The following is a 20,377-nucleotide window of genomic DNA, read 5'->3' on the forward strand; positions in this document are numbered from 1 at the left end:
ACGATGCATTTGAATTCTTTAATTTCCGTTTGATTTGATTCACTTATCTTCATACGTTTAAACAAAAACAAACAAACACTGATTTTCCAAATAATGGAAACTCAGTTGCACACTATAAGTACAAACAATACAAGGAAGAATATGCTTTTAAGAGGATACATTTTTATTTGAAAAATGTTTCACCAAATATTTAATTCTGATCGATTTCAAAAAGTCAACATTATGCAGCTCTGTACACCCCTGCCTAGCCTACATGACACATGGCTATGAGGAAAGTCCATTAGAAGGGGAAATGAATGTGGAGGTGACTTATACTGATTATAACATGCAGTTACATGCCAGAGTAAATTCTTTCAAAATGTATATGTGTTACTCAGAGCATACATCAATTCTTCAATGATGTAAGCTCTGATGTGTTTTAGTTTTATTGTATATATTTTTTTTCATTATTGTTTCATTATGCATGTAGACTGAGTGAGTTGCCCCAGCCACTGATGCTTTGCATGTGCGTGTGGAATGGAAGGTTTGTGTCGTGCTAATGTTTGCTTCATTCACACATATACCTAAACCTGGAATTTGTGTGTGTGTGTGGGGGGGGGAGGGGGGGGTCTATATATAAGGCGTGAGGGTCACAAGACCAGTTAAGTGTTTGTTAGCCATCTGAGCTGCCGTCACCCACAAAAACAATGTAAGTACCTCATTGATCTTTATTTCTCACTTTATTTATACACTTATCTAATGTCTTTGTTCTCCTGTGGAAAATCTTGAAAGGACATAAAAAATAGATTGCATCTCTTAATGTCTCAATCTTCTGCTTTAGTGCAACTTCTCACTGGTTATGATATTCATGATATTTCCACATATTTTTATATTTTCAAACAAATGTACAATTTCTGTATAGAGTACTGTATACACTTTTCTAATCACCATCTTCAGAACCATCAAACTATCGTCAAAAAGTTTCCTATGACAAAACACTTCTATTATTTTCACTTTATAACAGAAAAGTTTTGCCAAACGCCGTGTATTTGTCTTAAAATGTCTAAACAGCTAAAAATCTTGTTAATGATGGAAGCCTAAATCTTAACAAGCGGGCCACTAAACTAGCTCAGTCTTGATTTATCAAGTAAAGCACTTGAAAGATCAGATCAATTTTCAAAGATTCAGACAGGCTTTCAGACTGCAAAAACCTTTGCTAAACTGCTTCGAATGAGAACAAAGAAATGGGATCATATTACATCTATTTTGAACTGGCTATTACTTAAATCCCAGATTTATCAAGCCCCTATGTACTGCATGTACTTTAAGATAGCCTGTGGTCCTCACACATTGTCTGTTGGGTGGTCAGAGCCCACATGCACATGCACACATGCACGCATGCACACATGCACCCCCTCTGTAGTGCATGTGTTTGTGTGTGTAATATGTAGGGGGTGCAAGACAAATATCAATTGCATGTGATTGCCGTGAATTGCATGCAAGAATAAAGTATCTTATCTTTTATCTTAGGGTGAACAAGCCTTTGCTGTAGGGCAGTGGTCTCGAACAGGTCGCTCGCGACCCAGTTCTGAGTAGCTTGCAAAAGGTTCAAAGAATACGTACAGTTGACAACACAACGTCACTCGATAAAGCTGTTTAGATTTCTTTACAATCAAATTCACAGACATCCCTCCCCCTTTTGTCACAAAACAATTATAAACCATTCAGCTGTCAGTCCAACACATGATGATGCGCTAGACTTGACGATGACCCCGAATATAGCCCCGATAAAAGGCAACAAATATACTGTTTATCACTATTTATATGAGGAATTAAAAAAATTACGAATGTAAATGACAAGTGTGTGCGTGTCTCATTTGAGGTGCGAATGTGGAGCGCCACTTCACCAAAGACCATAGCAACTTTTCAAGGGACTTTCAGGCTGCTAGCAGGGCGTGATGTGTTGTAGGCGAACAAGTCGGCTCAAAAGGGGCCGGCTCCTGCCAGAGGGGAGGGCTAAAAACAGTTTCTGTCCAGGGTGGGAGGGGTCGGCCAGAATCTTGCCTGCCCGCTTCAGGGTCCAGGGGGCGTACAGGTCCTGGAGGGACGGCAGATTGCAGCTGATCACCTTCTCTGCACAGTGGATGATGCGCTGCAGCGAACCAGATGGTGTGGAGGAGGTGAGGATGGATGGATGGATGGATGGATGGATGGATGGATGGATGGATGGATGGATGGATGGATGCTGTCAGACTGCAGGTTAGTGTTAGTGTAGAGATGTAAGTGTAGTTGAGGTTATCAGTGTATTCATTTTTGTTGGATTTATTTATGTTTGCTCAAATAAGGAACTGAGTCCACTGCCCTTGTGGATCGAGGCTGCGGCACGTCCAGGTGGTGTGTGCTGTGGTACACAGTCTGAAATTGCTCAACAGTTAAAACAAGGGAACAATGTCTCTCCTATTCCTTGGCAATGCCTCTCTTCCCTTCTGGGTGGCCCTGTGCTGCCAAGGCAAGGGTGCTGGGTTGGGTCAGGATGTTTGGACCCTGTATATTTGCTTTGCAAATCAAGTTGTTCATGCATGGTAGTGTGATGTCTTAATTGTCTGTTATTGTGATATAAGGTTCCATCATTTCCAAAATGGTATCTTTTACTTTGTTTGAGCCATATATGCCCTGACGAAGACCAGTTGAGGTCAAGTTGTTTTGGCTTACAGCCATGTTTTTAAAGGAAGTTTACTTCATTTTGCCCTGCAATGATAAATTGCCTAATTTTGGAATCTGTCTGTATTTTGTTTTTTACAAGATCATACAATACATTTCTTATTTTGGTACAGTCTAAGTTCTTTTGGTTTAAAAAATAAATAAATACAGCTGATGCTTTTAATATGCACAGAAAACACCACTGGCTCAAGTTCTCATGCAAGTCCCACACTTGCAGACAGCGCATCACTCACAACTGACGTCATCCATTCAGTCGTCAGGAGGCTCCAGACTCGGCACCCGGACGCGCTCATCGCAATATCTTGGGACTTAAATCACGTCTCTCTGGCAGCGACACAATCCACATTCAAGTTTTTGGACACTGGACCTGCTGCATGCCAATGTTAAGGAAGCATACAGCTCTGTGGCCCTTCCCCCACCATTCCTCCTCAACACACTTTGTACCCTTTGTACTCCTTATGTACTTTGTACTTTGTCATGTACTTTGTTCCCCTATTGTATGTGCTTTGTACCCCTATTGTGTGGACTTCTGTTATCTTGCATGCATTCTTGCATGCTTTTTTTGCACGAGAGGTGATTCTTTTGTTTCATTCTCCACTGTACTGTAACTGTTGCACAGTAAATTCCCTGGGGAGAATACACTTTTATCTTATTTAATCTTATGAACCGTAGGTTGAGTGTGAAAGGCCCCACAAGCTCCATAGATGGCCATGGTGTGCAGTGTTAAAAATATTGACCTGAAATGAAGTGGATACAGAGAATGGATGGATGGATGCCACGCAAAGATGACAAGAAACATGGGAATTCTAGGAATTCAGAGGAGGAGGCCGGTGCACAGCGCTGAATCACTGGAACACATATAGGCCAGCAGAAGTCTAGAACGATATGGTGATTTACACAATCCAAGAAAAGTAAATCCAAGATGCCAACATAACATTAAATTGTGTGGTCTTTTAGACTCCATGGTACATTTGACAAATCATCCATCTATAATGTGCAGTGGTTTTTGCAGTCATGAACTCTATCTCAGAATCCTTTTTGTGAAGAATATTGAGTGGGATATAGAATTCATTTGTTTACCTGAGGACAATTATTAGAAATAAATTAATGGAATTACACAATGTTCTTTGGGCCAATTGCCACTGTGTCTCGACAAAGCAAACAACACAGACAGGAGCTGAGCAGACCATTCTGATCCGGTCCCTTGTAAAATAAATAAATAATTTATTATTGTCAGGATCTTTTACTAAATCAACCATAACGTCTTCCCCTATGTGTTATCATAACAATTTATAACTTGAAAAATTAACATGTTGTTTTTTGTTTTCTTTTACACATACTCTTACTTATTTGACTTTTTATTACAGTTTTTTCCACACATAATGCTGGTTTTCTTTAAGCCTGTGCTCACTGTCCTGGTCCTGGTCCTCGCAATTGGACAGTGTCGGCAGAATATGAGGTTAGTAGACTTTTTCTTTTAATGATGGTCCACAGAAACTCTTATCAGATAAAAGGGATTGCAGGGAATGAGAGCGATAGAAAAAACGTTTTTATTGTCTTTATAGGTTATGTGTTAGCAGCAGACCTACTGTTAGTTCACGTTATGCAATCAGTTTAAGCTACTGTATATATGGCTGGACCTGAGTAATGTTTTAAGGCTTCCAGTATATGCTATATTATGGTATGTTTGAGTGTATACAAATGTCATGTGTCGGTTGAAATCATTCCAACTTTGCAAAGGATGTATGCTCAGTGTGTCTTTGTTTGTGTGTGTGATTGAGAGCGAGAGAGGTGACTCATGCTTGTCCATGCTTGTATGTATTTGTATGAAATGTGAGAATCAGAATCAGAATCAAACTGCTCTCTCTCTCTGGTCACTGGGCTCAGTTCTGTGTATTGATTAGATGCCATATGGATGTGTGATACTAATGTATACTGAAAATATGTGAAAAGTGAATTTGTTCTTGCCTAATGATCGGATGGTGATGAAATAGTGATGTGATCGAGTACTTATGTAACAAACAAGTAAAAGCAGGAGCCAGCCACGGTAAATCATGAATAATGGCCATAGTGCAAGGTATAATATGTATTTTATGCCATTCCATTATAAATATGGAAGACAGGAATGAAAACGCCAGTTCATTATCCTATTTCATTATTGTGCTTATCCATTACCAAAACTCAAACCACCAACAGCCGACGAGCAGTGACTGAACACCAGCTGATGCATGACCGTGGCCGAACCATCCAAAGCCTCAAGAGACTCATCTGGCTCTCCAGTGCCATCGAGGATCTCCATACTGCCCAGACTCACTCTTTAGATTTCAACCCCACAAGGTTCCTCACCCTGCGTGTGAATCGAGCCCTGGTCCCTGCTGCTGGAAGCCTGCAGCATGCCCATGAGGGGGGCCTCAGAGACTTTATTACCCCATTACAGATACCACTGCCAGACAGAAAACCTTGACAACCATCACTGATACACATGTAGACATAGACATACTTCTGTTCAACCTACAGCAGATGGTGCAATTTGCATTAGTATTTGCATTTATAACACACCATGGGTTCCTAAGAAATCCCAGTGTGAGATTGTTTCTCTCAAAAAATATAATTTAATTGTTTTAATCCTTTTTGCTTGTTGAATAAATTCCCTAGTGGAAACCTCATCTAGCATATGTTGGTTTGTCATATTACAATGTCTGACACACGTGTTTGGCTGATTTTTCATGCTCCCCCTCAAATCAAATACATGTTGCGTAACGATGCCAAATATTTTGTCAGTGAATCTGATGATAAATATGTTTGATCCTAAGAGAGAGGAAGGTTATTCTAACGCTCAGAGAACCAACAGCAACAATGACCGTCAATGGAACTGGGAGCTTTGATAACATGTTACTGTCTGATGTTGCTCCAATGGACCTATGGCTCCCTGTCAAAGAACAAGCCACCAGGAAATACATTATGATGTTCAAATACACACACTTACAGTGAGTGTGCACTCCATTTTGTTACACATGGAAGCATTATAGCAATTTCAAGAACAATACAACTAAATGCCTCATCCCTATTCTCCGGTACAGAGAAGAACGCATTAGTCGGGTCCACCACACTGAAGTAGGTGAAGGAGGCAGAGACCTGTGTTAGTATGTGTGTGTGGGTTTGACACAATCGGAGCTCTAGCATGGATGGCTGCATTTACAGCCTGCAGATTTAGCACAAAACACCACTCGGTGGGCTTCTTCAGCTCTGTAAATATACGCATATACTGTAAATGTATATATCTTAGAATGGTGGCTGGTATTGAAGGTTACCAAAAATATTGGAAGTATTGATACCAAAGCCTATTTAACTATGGTCGGTATAATTGAGCAAATACAATCACACTACAAAACAATCAGACATGGTATTGAGAAATCACAATGTTTAATTATGCCTAAAAACAAGAAATACAACATACACTATCAAGACACTAGCAGTGGCCACATTTGCATTCTATTCAACATAACAATCCTACAGAGAGAATACATGAAATTATGCTACTGCCTCAGACTCAGCGAGCTACTGTCAGTAATCCAGGTTCAATTGTTCTCTGTGATGCTGTGCTGTTTGGAACAGAAAAGTCTCTCCATCACACTGGGATTTATGTTGTTTTCTCCGCCTGTTGGTGGTCCTTCTGACAGTATGTGGCAATGATCAGTCCATCCCTCCAATATCATGTTGTTTGTAGGACTGTGAAACCAGGCTACCTGCAGATTTAAGAACACATACTGTCAGATAAAGTAAGAGATGACGCCACTCAAGGTTCAGTGACAGAAGTGGTCACAGTATACTAAAAAACAAAAAAACAACAAGAGCTTATAGAACATGCACTGCACTGAACAGTTTGGTCTTTAAGAGCTGTAGTTCCACTCCGCGGCAGAAGGTGGTGATTTATGACCATTCTGTGAGCCGAGCAGTGAGGAATAATTTCCTATTGTTTTAGTCAAATATTGATGTTTATATGGAATAATGACTGAAGAAAAACAAAAGTGGAGCGCCAACTAGTTGCTGTTGTGGGCCTGCAAAGCCCTTTGAGACATTGTATGTGATATTGGGATATACGGTGCAAATAAATTTGATTTGATTAATATCTGTCTACAATACAATATGTAATAATGTATAAATTGGATCACCAACCTGGTTATTATATTACGTCAGATGTGAGTGGTTTTGTTTTGAGAATAAATTGGAGCCAGATTTTTGGCATCTCAGTTTTGCCAAATAACCTAACCTATATTTGTGTCAGCACGCAGCTTCTCAATCCTGCTACCGATTTTCGAAAATCAGCTTAGAAATCTGCGCTGCGATTGAATACAAAACTGTTGTTGACGGATAATAATAACGGACACAGTATAATTATTTATATGCCGTCATCGAAAGAGCCAGTATTGTCTCGGGGCCAGACCAAACGGCCTCGCGGGCCGGAGGTTCCCCACCCCTGACCTAGAGGTATGCAGAAGCACATCAAAAGCTGGTGCTTCCCAAATTATAAAAACATAAATGATTGATTGGCTGAACCAATTTGAACAAGAGGAGGAAAGTTTAACTTAAAATAAATGTAGACTATTTTAATAATGTTAGAAAAAAAGAACATCGATCAGATACTAACTGAGAAGAGCAACCCGATCAATCAAGTCAATTTCCGAGACCATTTTTGCACATTTGAATAAAAGGCAATAGAGATCAATTAAGTTTTTCACAGCTCTGTAATCTAAAGAAGTAATAATGATGAATCATTAAATACAGAAAGCAGCCTACTGCTGGTATCATTTATATTCTGCACAGGAATGTTACTCCAATAGAGATTTAGTTCCAATAACTGAGCCTTGGGCTACTGATCAAAGTTCTAATAATGATGAAAGTGAATTTGTAAATATGTAGTGCCATCACAAATGTCTCTCATACACAGAATCAAATCAAGCTGATTTGAAAGCAAAAACATGACAAGCCCGAAGGAGCGAGGTGGTAGTGGGAGCAGGAGGGTCAAAGGCCAAGCAGGAGGGATGGTATAGACTTGCGAACTAGCTCAAAGGGAAACAAGCAGCACCTTACCAACATTATCCATTTGTATACATGTATGTGCCAGCTACAGTTCAAACAGGTCCCACCTTTAAAATATGTCTAAGTAGGCAGAGTGAGGCTGAGGTTAGCGCAGCGGAAAAGTTATAAAGCCACAGTCTGGAATGAAAAAAAGCAATGTATGCATAAATTCAATAATAAAGGGAAGACAATTCAAACACAAGAAAGTGTTATTTCCTTCTGGCAACAACAGGATTAGAAGTGTTTGTTATAATGAACGATATTGGCGACCCAGAGGCAAGGCAATATCCGTACATTGAGATTCCAGATGGGTTGGTTGTGAAGGAGTGGCATTGTTATTGCAGCTTTCTTTTAGACCTTTCATGCCAAAATACATGGCAGGAATCAGTTCTGTTTTATATGTTTTGTTTATCTCAGGATAAATGTTACATTCCATCTGGTATACTAATTTAGTCGTGCACATGAGTTTATTCTTAAATCAAAATCTGCAAGACTAACGCCTATCAAGAGATCTGGAAAAGCTTTCCTTCTCTTATTTAAGGTGGGACCCATCACCGACTTTATTCAAATATGTTGTGTTGCAAAAATACAGTTTTCTGTTGTACCTTATTTTATTAAAGCCCCAAAGAATTGAGGTCCACAGCATCGCTGAGTTGTGATGTTTAAGTGCCTTTGACACCAGTCTGTATAAATCTTCTTGAGCAAACTCCACCCTGCTTTAATCAAGTATCATTATAACTGTTATCTTAGAGGTTTTAAAACAGTTAAATGATTATTGATTGACAAGATGCTTCAACTACTGGTTAAAGAAATTGTTTCAAATTTGCATGCCTAGTCCAGACTGTAGCTTTATGGCATGCTAGCTCTTGGTCAGTTTTGCTGTGTAGTTTGAAGTGGGCGGTAGGAATAGAGGCCTGGTTAGGAGATAAACCAGGCTGGCAAAAAGTCAGCCAGACTAGCAGGGCAGCAGGACTAGGGTACCTCCCAGACCAAGAAGCATGGGCAGTGACATGCTTACCTGTGGCCAGGCCCCCCTCTGCCCTGCCCTTCATCCCTCCTCCTCCTGCTCCTGGGCCAGCGCTGCCCAGGGTTTCCATGGGGTAGGATGGCCTTTCACCCCTGTAGGGCTTGGGCCTGAAGGGGAAATCTTTGTCTTTACCTTTGGAACCTTTGGGCCGACCCGCTGTCTTCTTCTTGGACTTTCCATCTCCCTTCACGCCAAGTAGGGGATGTACCTCTGAGGAAAGCAAGAATCGCCAAATGAGATATTGTACTTTTTGCCCATGTAAGTTACCTTTCATGGGATAAGACATGTGACATTGAAACACACAATTATTAATTGTGTTATGAATTTTTATTTTAAGTTTTTGATCATGTCCCATGAGGACGATGGCCAACACAATTTAGAAAACTCATCTTTCATGGGTATGTGTTTATGGTGAACATTAGCTGATGGGTATGGCCTGGGGTTCTCTCACACACACTCTTTCCGGAATTACTTTGAGAACACAGAGAACACATTCTCTGTGTTCTCAAAGTAATTCCTCAAATTTGTCATCACTGAACTCAACCTTGGTATTGTGACATACATTTATACAGTTTTAACAATTATGTTTAACCATCTCACCGTCATTGGGCACCCCCTGCAGTTCAATAGTGGTAGTGCGGGCCTTCTTCTTAGCGGGGCCTCCTTCAGATGAAGGTTGGCGCTGCTTCTTGTCACCAGTGGTCAACGTGTCCTCCGGTGCAGAAGCCTGAACTGATGTGTCTGGTGGGGGGCCAAAGGGATTCTCCTCTGGGTCTTCAACTTCTGGGGCAATGGGAAGATACAGCAGGGCCTTATAGTCCTCCAGCTCCTCATCACTATAGGCACAAACCCAAAATATCGTCTCAACAGCCCTTTTTCAGAGCACATCATTTATCTCACACAATAACAACACAGGTATGACAAAATGTATTGAATGGATGTGTCCATTTCCTCTAGGTGAGACATGCACAATACTAGAACCCTGTCCCTATATTTTCCACCATATCTGTTCCGACAACCAGGCAGTAAGTATCTGTATCCAATACGGAAAAACATAGAAGAATCAGGGCCATATTCATACCACACACCAAGAAACACCAAGAAAGAAGCATGGTATTTCAATGCATACATGTAACATAAAACACCAAAATGGCAAAACAGCTATTATTAATGTGATTAGCTACAGCTGTGATTTTCCTGAACATATGAAAAAAGGCGCACACACAGATCAAGTCCTCTCTCATACAAATACATATTTACACCTTTTTTCAGTTCAGCACTGGAAAAATGCCAGATTCATGTTAAATATATTCCAGTATTTTCTAAACTACAATACTGTACAAATAATTGCACTGCATTTCTTAAAATTTTTGAATTCTCTGTTGAACAATTTACAGAGAATGCATGTTTACACAAGATGTTAAATATTGTAATGAAAACATTGTGTAAAAGTAAAAATAGACTAAAACTTTAACTTATTTATTACGTTTAAGTTTATTCATGTGCACTGTTCTTAACTGCTGTTACGATTTCAGTCACAAGAATACAAGCCTGTTTAGAGACTCTGGCTTAAGGGAAGCCAAAACCATCTCTACGACAGATCCAACAAATCCATGACTGCCCAGCTTACAGATATACAGAGTACTTATGGACCTAACTGTCATTTCTTAACTACTGCCCTGCTCTGCACAGTTTGTCAACCTTGTGGGTTGCTCAATTTTTGACAACGATGGCTAAAACGTGAAAGAGATGTTAACATTGTGATAACATGGTGACAAGCAACCTAACCAAAACACATAAGTATAAACATGGAAGTGCAGAAGATCATCATCCTGCTGTTGTTCCTTTTTTGTACAGAAATGCATATAGTTGTTTCAGGTATCGTCTGTTTTGTGAGAATGCGAATACAGCATAAGTAAGAAAACTAGATCCAGCCAATATTTGCATGCATGTGCATGCATGCCTTATACATGGCACATCAATTTGAGAAAAGATGTTGTGGTCATCTGTGTCTACAGTGCTAATTTGTACAAATGCTCATACAACAGCATCAATTTGTGCCACTTACACACTGCATTGCTATGAAAACACTGTTAGATCAAACAAACAAACATTGATATATCACCCTGTCCTAATTTAAACATTTTAAATAAATCAATGGAAAGGAGGAAAGACTTAACAAAATATCTACAGCGAAAGAAAAAGAAAGTCAAGTCATTAGCTACAGATCTGATGAACACTCGGCTATATCAGATCCAAACTTCCCTCAGAGACCTACAGTATCATTTGGTGTTTACGTGTCATATGTCAGACTATAAGGACTCCATGCAAGGCTACTATGGTGATCGGAAAATAGATTAACGGTATGCATGCATAAAATTGGCAAGCTGCCATTTGTTATTATTGTATGTCGATCAACACAGCACACCCATTGTTCACAAAGTAGATCTGCAGTGAGTAGTCAAGTTAATTCACGCACAAAAGAGCACAGATCTACCTTCCAGTCACTATAGGCGGCATTGCAGCTCTACAATATGTGTGTATCCATCTGACAAAACTTCATGGCATTTCTTTAAAAAGTACATTCTACATTTACGATGAGCTGCAACCCAAAATAATCTGTCTGTGAAGCCAAATGATAACGCCATGAAGGAGATAAACTATTCTTTCCATGATTTTCAATATGTAGTGGTATGAAATCGATGTAGCTAATATATTCATAACACTCAGCATTGCTATCATCACTCACCTGCTGCAAAAAGCAACTATGGGGTCAACTGTGGTGACATCAACCTCCTCATCCTCAGCAGCATCGGCACCTGCAACACAGCCGCACATGCATATATGGAAAGGAGACAAAACAATCATAGCAGCTACATCATAGCAGTTGGTGGTTGTGCAATGTACAATGGAGACTGTACATTGGGGAATAAGTAGACGTTTTTGCTACCTTCCAGAAATCTTCTTTTTGATATTTTATTTGCATATTTTCATGCTGAATGGCTTCAGATGTTTATACAAAATGTAATGTTACACAACAGAACCTGAAAGAATCCTTACCAATAAAGCACAAACCTAACAGTAAGCATTTTGTTAGAGGTAAGATGTTGTCAAGTGTGTGTGAGTTTACCTGTCTGCTCAGGTTCGCTCTTATCTTCATCCTCAATGTCAAACTCTGACTCTCGCTCTTCGTACTCTACATTCTCGTCCAACTCTTTGAAGTCTGGAGCAAAAGCACTCCAGTTTTCCTGCAGGAAAGCACACATACAGCTGTACACCACGTGTAATCTAGTGTTCAGCCTGGGGAACTCATCTTTTCCTTCTATGGGCTTAATTATGGGAAATAGCAAATACTGATGTGGCCCAATGGGACCGATCAAGGCTAATCCAAATACATAACCAAGTTTTGTCAATGCAATCCAAACGGTCATGTTTGGATCCGGCCGAATGTTACGGTGTCACGTAACCAAAACACGACAGCAGCGTCATTTGTTGGACTGACAGCTGATTGGCCTGTTATCGTTTTGTGACAAAAGGGGGCGGGATGTCTGTGAATTTGATTGGATAGAAATTTAAACAGCTTTACCAAGTGACGTTGTGTTGTCAAATGTACGTATTCTTTGAACCTTTCGCGAGCTACTCAGAACCGTGTCGCGAACGACTGGTAGCTCCTGTTGGCGACCACTGCATTAACTCAGGAGTTTTTCCTCGTCTTCCTAGAGAAAATTTTCCTCAAGTTGTGGGTCTGTAAAGCCCTTTGAGACATTGTATGTGATATTGGGCTTTACAAATACAATTTACTTGACTACTCGCCGGCCACCACTGTTCTGAGAGGTTGAAAGGATTCTAAACACCCTTTCACTTACCACTTGATTTTGGGCCCAGATGGACACCACTCCACTGGAGATGGAGGCAATAATGGGACGCACAGGATGCCACTGGAAGAGAGGTATGATGGTAAACAACATAGGGTCACAACATGAACAAGAACATTTCAAAAAGGTTTTTCTCTCTCTTTGTCTCTCTTTCCTTCCCTACCTCCCTTCTTGCAAAACTATCCTCATAGGCTTTGCCCTTTACTCGACCAGGTCTACCACTACAACTTCAATTCTAGTGGTTGCTATCCCTTTCCCAGACCTTTTTAAGAAGCTGCTAAATCTTCAGACCGAGTTCGATCTTATCTCTTGCAGAAGTGCTGAGCGACTATTACTACAAACCTGGGGTACTAACTATGATATATAAATATCATTGATAAAGATAAAACCAACCATTTATCGGAACACCAGTTAAAAAGTGAATCCACTTCTCATCTGATACCCCAAATTAGTACTGATTCTAATACAACTACTAACGACCCTGTGGGAATAAAAAGCAATTACTAATCTTAATTCTTTTCCCTGTACAAATCTGAATTTCCTTTCGACACAACTGAGATAAAATCAGTTCCTTGTCGATCTCGAAATAACAATCAATGCCAACAGTGCGACAGTTCTGGAGATGGAACAATCTGCCTCTCTTAAATGAGAACTCCTTAGGGCCTAACTTTCAATCCCATTACCGGACAAAACACATTCATATATTATTGGCATAGGCATGAGGTATAATAAATGTTTTGTATGCCTGAAACAAACATACTGAATGTGCCTGGACACCCATATAGACACAGAGTCGAGTAATCCTTTGTCTTTGCTGGGCAGAGAAAGAGAGAAATCTTTGTTTTTGTTTTAATATTTGGAAAATTCCAAAATCCTAAAGCCTTAAAGAGACATTCCACTGTTTTCACTAATTCCACTGATTCAGCCATTAGCATATTACAAAGATCAGACAAAAGTTTATTATCCCAAGGGAAATTACTGAGGATGAACACAAACGTGTTAAGGTTTCTTACAGCAACATCCAAAAGGAGCTCCCCTCTCGTTCCATGTAGGATCTTCACAAGGTTTCCGATACTCTTCTCCCAGATGTAAAGAGCGTGCTGCCTGGCTGACCCAGCAACTATGTATTCACCATCCCCTGAGAAACAACAGCGCTTCCAAGGTGTCCTGGAACGCAGAAAAAGAAGAGGTAAATTGCCTGTCTACCTCTTCACAATTCTCTATATTTGTGGCACAATCCCAATTGATGAACTCTTCATGAGAAAGACAAGGAAATTCACAATGTTAATCCCAAACTATCAGTTACCTCACAGACTACATATACAAACACATTGCTTTTCAATTAGCAATAATAGACTTGGCAATCAAAGGGTTAAAGTAGAGTCTGTGCAGTTGTCATATTTTATATGTCACAGCTTATACGTTTCATTTGGCTTGCATTACCATGGGGCACTACTAGAGTGTAATGGAGGACACCTTTTAATTGGTGAAGGTGGGAGTATTATGGACGGACCCACTAAGGGGACATTGGCAAAAATTTTACTTTTCAAATGTTATCTTGTTAGCAAAGATTTTAAAGTATCATTTCAGGACAACTGCATTTTGCAACCATGTTTCCTCATTAATAAATACCTATATCCTTAAAGAAGCATTCTTTATTTACACATTGGGAAAGCTATTCATAAAATACACTGTCGAGGGAAAATACCATTATACCAAGCACCCATCACCCGTACTGATCCAGTGTGCCCCTGTGACATTATTCACCCCTAACCCCAGTCATAATGAAGTGATATCACTAATAATGATGTCATTCATACATACCTCCCATCTACCACTACTATAATTTGTTATAGCAAATATAACACAACATAAAAATGGGAATAAATTAAAAGCACATCCCGGACGCAAAGTTTGAAGGCGATAGGAGGAATGGTGCTCGTTGCAAATCCTAACAAACACACACGGGCACACACGCACGCACATGTCCTCCGCTGGCAATAACTCACTTGAGCGAGTTATTGCCAGCTAGCTTGCAAACATTAGTAAAATTAGTTAGCAAGCAAAAAACAGCAATGATAACACAAAGTCTAATAACAGCTGTCACTGTATGGCTTCTCAAGATAAGAGAACAAATGGAACATGCTGATATACCTGTTAACAAGGTCCTGGAGTTTCTGCATTGGTTCAGGCTCACCATCTCGGCCACATGTCAGTATCTCTCTGCCATCATATACCCTGATGATCCGATCTGCTGTGTTTATGAGGAAGCAACTATGCACAACACAAGCAGAAAAGTCCGATTAGACAAAAAGACCTACGCTTTAAAATGGCTTTAAGTCATTAAATCACTTTTTTAAACAATGGAAGTACTGTATTGTATTGTATTGTGTGTGTGATTTAATTAATCTACTTTCAGATTTATCAGACACTATAACCTCTGCCAAGATGATTACGTTTTCACTCATGCTGGTTGGTTTGTCTGTTTGTAATAACTGTAGTAACCAGTTTTTGTTTTGGCTTAACTTTTGAACGGTTTTCCTGTGTGTTGAACTTATTATGATCATGATGTTTATGATACATCAAATCATGTGTCCAGATAGGAATAACTGCTCTCTGAGTTTTGGTAGTGGTACAAGGCAAACAAGCTCACGCACGCAATGCACAGTGAAGGTGTAGAAAGGGTTGGACCTTCCACAACTACAAAATGCTTCTCACCTGCCCTTGCGTGCAAATTCAATGGACTTGATAGCAGTGGTGTTGCTGGTGCCAGTGGTCACTCTGAAGGACGCCACCAGTTCCTGACTGTCTGTGTTCAACACCAGGATCTGTACAGAGAGACATGACAATATGAACATGAACACAATGGGCCATACTCAAAAATGAGTATTTCAGCTTTCAGCTTTAACATCCCGAACCGCTCTAAAACATCCTCTCTAAAAACTATGAGCTCTAATGTGGTAAATGTATGGTCTGAAATATGAATTATTTCCTCAACATGTTCATTGTAATTGGCTGTCCTCCTGCAAAACAGCCGCAGCTAACATGACTTTAATGGGATTCCAGTGCACTAATCAAAACCATGGTGACTTGAATGAGCTGAAATTACACTGGCGAAGATACATATAATCTAGAGAAACATATTTCGAGGCAACTTTTATGAATGAGGGCGTTTTGTTTGAAAGGTAATTTACAAGCATCTAAGTTACCAACATCACTTAGTAACAGTTTGTTTTATCACATTACAAATCTTTGTGCTGAATATTCTAAATACTGATTCATTAATGCACCCTCAGCATTTATGTATCAGGACATGGAGGAATGTCCTGATCAGCTTACCTTTCCTTTGGCATTGCCAGTGTAGATGTACTCGCCCCGCCTGTCAAATGCTGCCACCACATTGAGGTCTGAGTCATCATCCACAGGCAGGACAACATGTTTAGAGTCTGATAGAGTCAACAGAACTGGGGCTGACTTCATTGGACACACCAGCACCTTGTCACTAAAAACAACAGAGTGAGAGTGATCAGTGGGCCTATGTATGCACTTACTTCACTACTCAGTGGATATCTCCTCACCTTCCCTCGGTTTCAGAGTAGCTTAAAGACATTGTGTTGTTTCTCAATCTTCAGAAAATTAAATAAATAATAATAATATTTTTTTTTTTTTTTTTTTTAAATCACACTCAATAAGTCCTGCCGGACAAAGAGCTGGTTTGTTAAAAGCTGTAATATTCTGAGTAGTTGTACTCTTCTCTTGTTTTTTGTGTCCCTATATGTGTACAATCTGAGTGTTACTTATTATTTTCATTTGTTTCTTGTAAACTTTTTTAAAAATGTGTCACAGCATGCTCAATTTTCTTTCACTTGATACTTCAATATAAAATACTTGAGAAAAGAAGGACAAGGGCCAGCAATGGATTCAAACTATTTGACAGATACAACAACAACAGGTACAACTTCTACCACAAAAATCAGCAATGGCTGTAATTTCTGAAAATTATAGTCAATGATGATGCCAAATAGAAACTTTTTTTAAATTGGATTGTTGTATACTTGATCGAATTGTACATTATTTATTCTGTAACAATGTTTTAAGAAAATAACTGAAAATCATAGCAGCCAGCAGTTTTCATAATGACTGCATGTTGCCGTACTTTCTCCATCTTAGAGCTTTGGGGACCCCGGAAGGTATCATTGGCTGCAACCTAATATTTTGCTTCCCAACTTTCTGAGGCAATCACTGCAATCAAGCGCTTTCTGTACCTCTGAATGAGAGAACTACACTTTTCAGCAAGTAGTTTGTTCCACTCATTGTCATTATTCTGTTGGGAGGAGCATTGACCTGCTTTCCAAGACTGGGCAGTATGTTTAACTCCAGAAAGACTTAATCTTCTGATTTTACGTTGCACTGTGTGAGACACCGCAAAGCAACCCCATAACAGAATTGAACCTCCTCCATGTTTCACAGTGAAGATGGTATTATTTTCTAAAAAAGATTGTTTTCATACATAGAGCTGAAATGTCACACCAAAAGGCTCCAATTTTGTTTGATCTATCCAAAGGACATTCCCCCAGAAACATTGCGGCTTGTCAACAACAAAAAAGTGTCAAAAGTCTGTGCAGTTGTGGGACACATTAGTTGCGAGATGCAAACACTGACATCATATCACTCACATGTCTCGAGGGTGATACTGTAGTTTCAGGATGGGTGAGGGGAAACGGAACCTCTGGTCACAGTCTCCTGTCAGGACATCCCATTGTGAAACAATGTTGTCTGTGGAAGCACTGACCAGCTTGTGGCCATCACGACTCCAGCTGGACATAACACACAATGATAATGTAAATTGAATTTCATGATGCACTTTCTTGTGAAGGTCAAGTTTATTGATATAATGCCATGAATATAAAAGACATATATTATATTTTTTTTTTCGTAATTTTGTAATGTGCAATGTTTTTACCACAACGAGCAAACTGGGTGAATGTGTGCACTGATGATTTTTGCAATGCCCCGTGTGAGGAAGTCCCAGATGACAATCCGGCCATCATTGCACCCAACAGCCAGCAGGGTGCCCCAGCGGTTAAAAGTACAGGTGAGGGCCATGCTGATACAGTCCAGAGTGCCATCTGCCTCCTAAAAATCACAAAGGATACTTGCATATTGGTCAGAAATGACAAAAATACAACCAGGAAGAAGACTACAACCAAGACTCACGCTGCACTGGAATATGTGTACTGTAATGGAAGGTGCCACTTTCAGACAGCTAAACAGCAGAATGGCAGCCTTCAACATGATCTTCAGAAGATATATTCCGCCTGACATGTTTCACCTTTTCACAGCTAGTCTTAGGCTTGATGTGGCAAATCAAAAGTGGAGTTTACTTAATTTCAACCATACAACCCTCACCAGTTCTAGAAAAAGCAAAAGTGTGGTTGGTAGAACTGCATGTGTTCATTCACCATTGAACATTGAGCCATTCAAATTTTGAGTTAATCCACAACGGTTTATTACAATACAGTCAGTAATACACATCTATGAACTTTGGGCTTTGTTTATGTTTGTTCCATTCCCAACACATCGCTTATACTTAAATGTATTTGTAGGTAATTTATGTCAATTGTCTTCTGTCATCATATACTTTATCTTCAAACAACTGAGCTCATCCGCATAGAGCCATACACTACATCAGGCTTTGGATACAAAGGCAATACTTGTTAGCAAGATACATTCATTTCTTTTGGTCAGTAGTACATACCTTTAGCATGTATATTGTGAATGGACTGAACATTTTTCTGAACAGTGTAAATAAACTTTGGTCACCTGGACAAATAAATTGTGGATGACATACATCATGAACATCTACCCAATGCAACAGTGTGCTTGTTAGATCAGGTTGATGCTCATGTTTGTAGCTTACCTCTGGATAGTTCTGCCCAAAGGACTCTAGGAAAGGTGAAAACAAGTCAATTGAACAATAATTAAAACCATATAAAAGATGGCAACCATTTCTCCCTTACTTCACAGATCTACAGGCTATGCCAGACCAATGACTGAAAACCTGAACACCGAAGTTTCTTTCGCTGATCACTGATGCCATCCTGGACTCTGCGTCCACACCACTGTGGCATGTTCTCACAACCTCCAGCAGCCGTGGCTTCCTGCTGTTTCAATTTCAATCTACTTGTACCTCATATTGTCTATTTTACCTCAGGGTCTATGAAAAAGGTTAAACAACAATACTGCTACTACTACTACTAATAATAATAGTACAACCTTCTTTCTATCTCTCTCTTTTCCCCCCTCTTTCTGTATAAAACACGATCTCCAAAATGTCCTATAACTGTGTGCGCACTGTCAAAAATGTCTGCTTCAATAAAAACAACATAGGTGGTATGTGATCTAGCAAAAACACACCGTCCATTAATTGTGTGACAAATCAAATTGAGAGGGACCATCTGCACAATAGAAAATGTTAGAAGAATGCTGGAAAATGTTAAACTGGGCCCAATGTGGACTCAAGCTTCTCATCTTATGCTGTATTTTGGTATTTTCTCCATCTGTCATTCCTATTCCACACCTGGCTGTTCATACAGAGGCCATCTGTGAATGTTGTGGGTCTATGTAAAACCCTTTGAGACATTGTTTGTGATATTGGGTTATAGAAAGGAACTTAATTTTATTTTGTATTTGCTGAATCTTAAAAGCTGAATTTAAATAGCTAAGAATTGGAATTAAGGTTCAAGAGCCACTAGGTAGATTGTGTGTTTCTGCTCGATGGTTCAATCAAACAATTTGAATACGATGCCGTTTGTAGTGATGTACAACACTGGCGCGTTCTAATCTAATCTCCGAATTAAGGGTTAGGACAAGTTTATAATGTATCTAACCCCTACACAACATGGGTTTTATATGCTCCCCAGCAAAAAAACTGGCGTTAACATTCTCCGCTTTCTAGATCAAATAAACAGCATGGTGATATGTATTAAGTGAACGATGGAATCATATTATTTCGATCTTCGTGGTAGTAGTACCGACAAAATGTGTCTTGAAAGCATGTAAACTGAGTTCATTGATTATTCCACGGGATGTATGGGGAGTATGCGAACAATTATGAAAGCCTTGGTGTACTTTAGCAATCAGCCCACACACTCAGAGAGTTAAGGGGAAGAGTTAAATACGACATAAGAACAATCAGTCATCATTCACATATCGACGCTTGTTAGCTTGCTAGCTTTACTGATATGCATATCGAGTAAGCAGAGGTGTTTAAACAGTCGGGAGTTTGAGTAACAAAGAAATATGTCATTCAGAATTACCAAGTAGCTCTAGATTCATTGCTGGGCGGTCGATGATGCAGATTCTTCAAATGTATTTTCACAGAAATCTTCAGAAACGACTTCGGTGTTTACTACTACTTTCTCCCCCCCCCGATACTTCCGGACACGAGCCGCCTAGAGTAGCATTCACGCGCTCGGATTGGCCAGGCGCTTATGCTCGCGCAAGGCACTCCAGAAAATGTTGCTTCAAACCCAAACAATTCTATAATTCATATTTTAGCGCATAATCTCATATCATAACCTAATCTCAATAAATGTAAGGATATTACTGAGCTGTTATGATGATGGCAGAAAAAGCTTCGCAGCTGTCAATATCACTACTTCTGCACTGACTTCCGCGGGCATAGGCTTGAAGG

General features: G+C 39.8%; 1 protein-coding gene across 2 annotated transcripts; it reads right to left on the reverse strand.

Annotated features, from left to right (window-relative positions):
• Positions 1 to 6,106: 6,106 nt before the first annotated feature.
• On the reverse strand, positions 6,107 to 20,377 carry rbbp5 (retinoblastoma binding protein 5). Of its 2 annotated transcripts, none has more exons than XM_076156653.1 (14): positions 20,001 to 20,377; positions 18,602 to 18,627; positions 17,645 to 17,817; positions 17,358 to 17,498; positions 16,021 to 16,183; positions 15,400 to 15,509; positions 14,836 to 14,955; positions 13,695 to 13,848; positions 12,673 to 12,744; positions 11,937 to 12,054; positions 11,556 to 11,625; positions 9,407 to 9,642; positions 8,939 to 9,016; positions 6,107 to 6,446 (listed from the first exon to the last, which is right to left on the reverse strand). In XM_076156653.1, exons 1-14 carry the CDS (start codon positions 20,017 to 20,019, stop codon positions 6,394 to 6,396), a joined length of 1,533 nt encoding a protein of 510 aa, XP_076012768.1. In that variant the 5' UTR covers positions 20,020 to 20,377; the 3' UTR covers positions 6,107 to 6,393. The 2 variants fall into 2 exon arrangements, with proteins under 2 accessions (XP_076012768.1, XP_076012767.1); XM_076156652.1 differs by having other exon boundaries at positions 8,798 to 9,016.

This window comes from Genypterus blacodes, unplaced genomic scaffold (genome assembly GCF_046128005.1).
Source record: "Genypterus blacodes isolate CSIRO-AG114 ecotype Tasmania unplaced genomic scaffold, CSIRO-AGI_Gbla_v1 ptg000070l_1, whole genome shotgun sequence".
NCBI classification, from domain to species: Eukaryota; Metazoa; Chordata; class Actinopteri; order Ophidiiformes; family Ophidiidae; genus Genypterus; species Genypterus blacodes.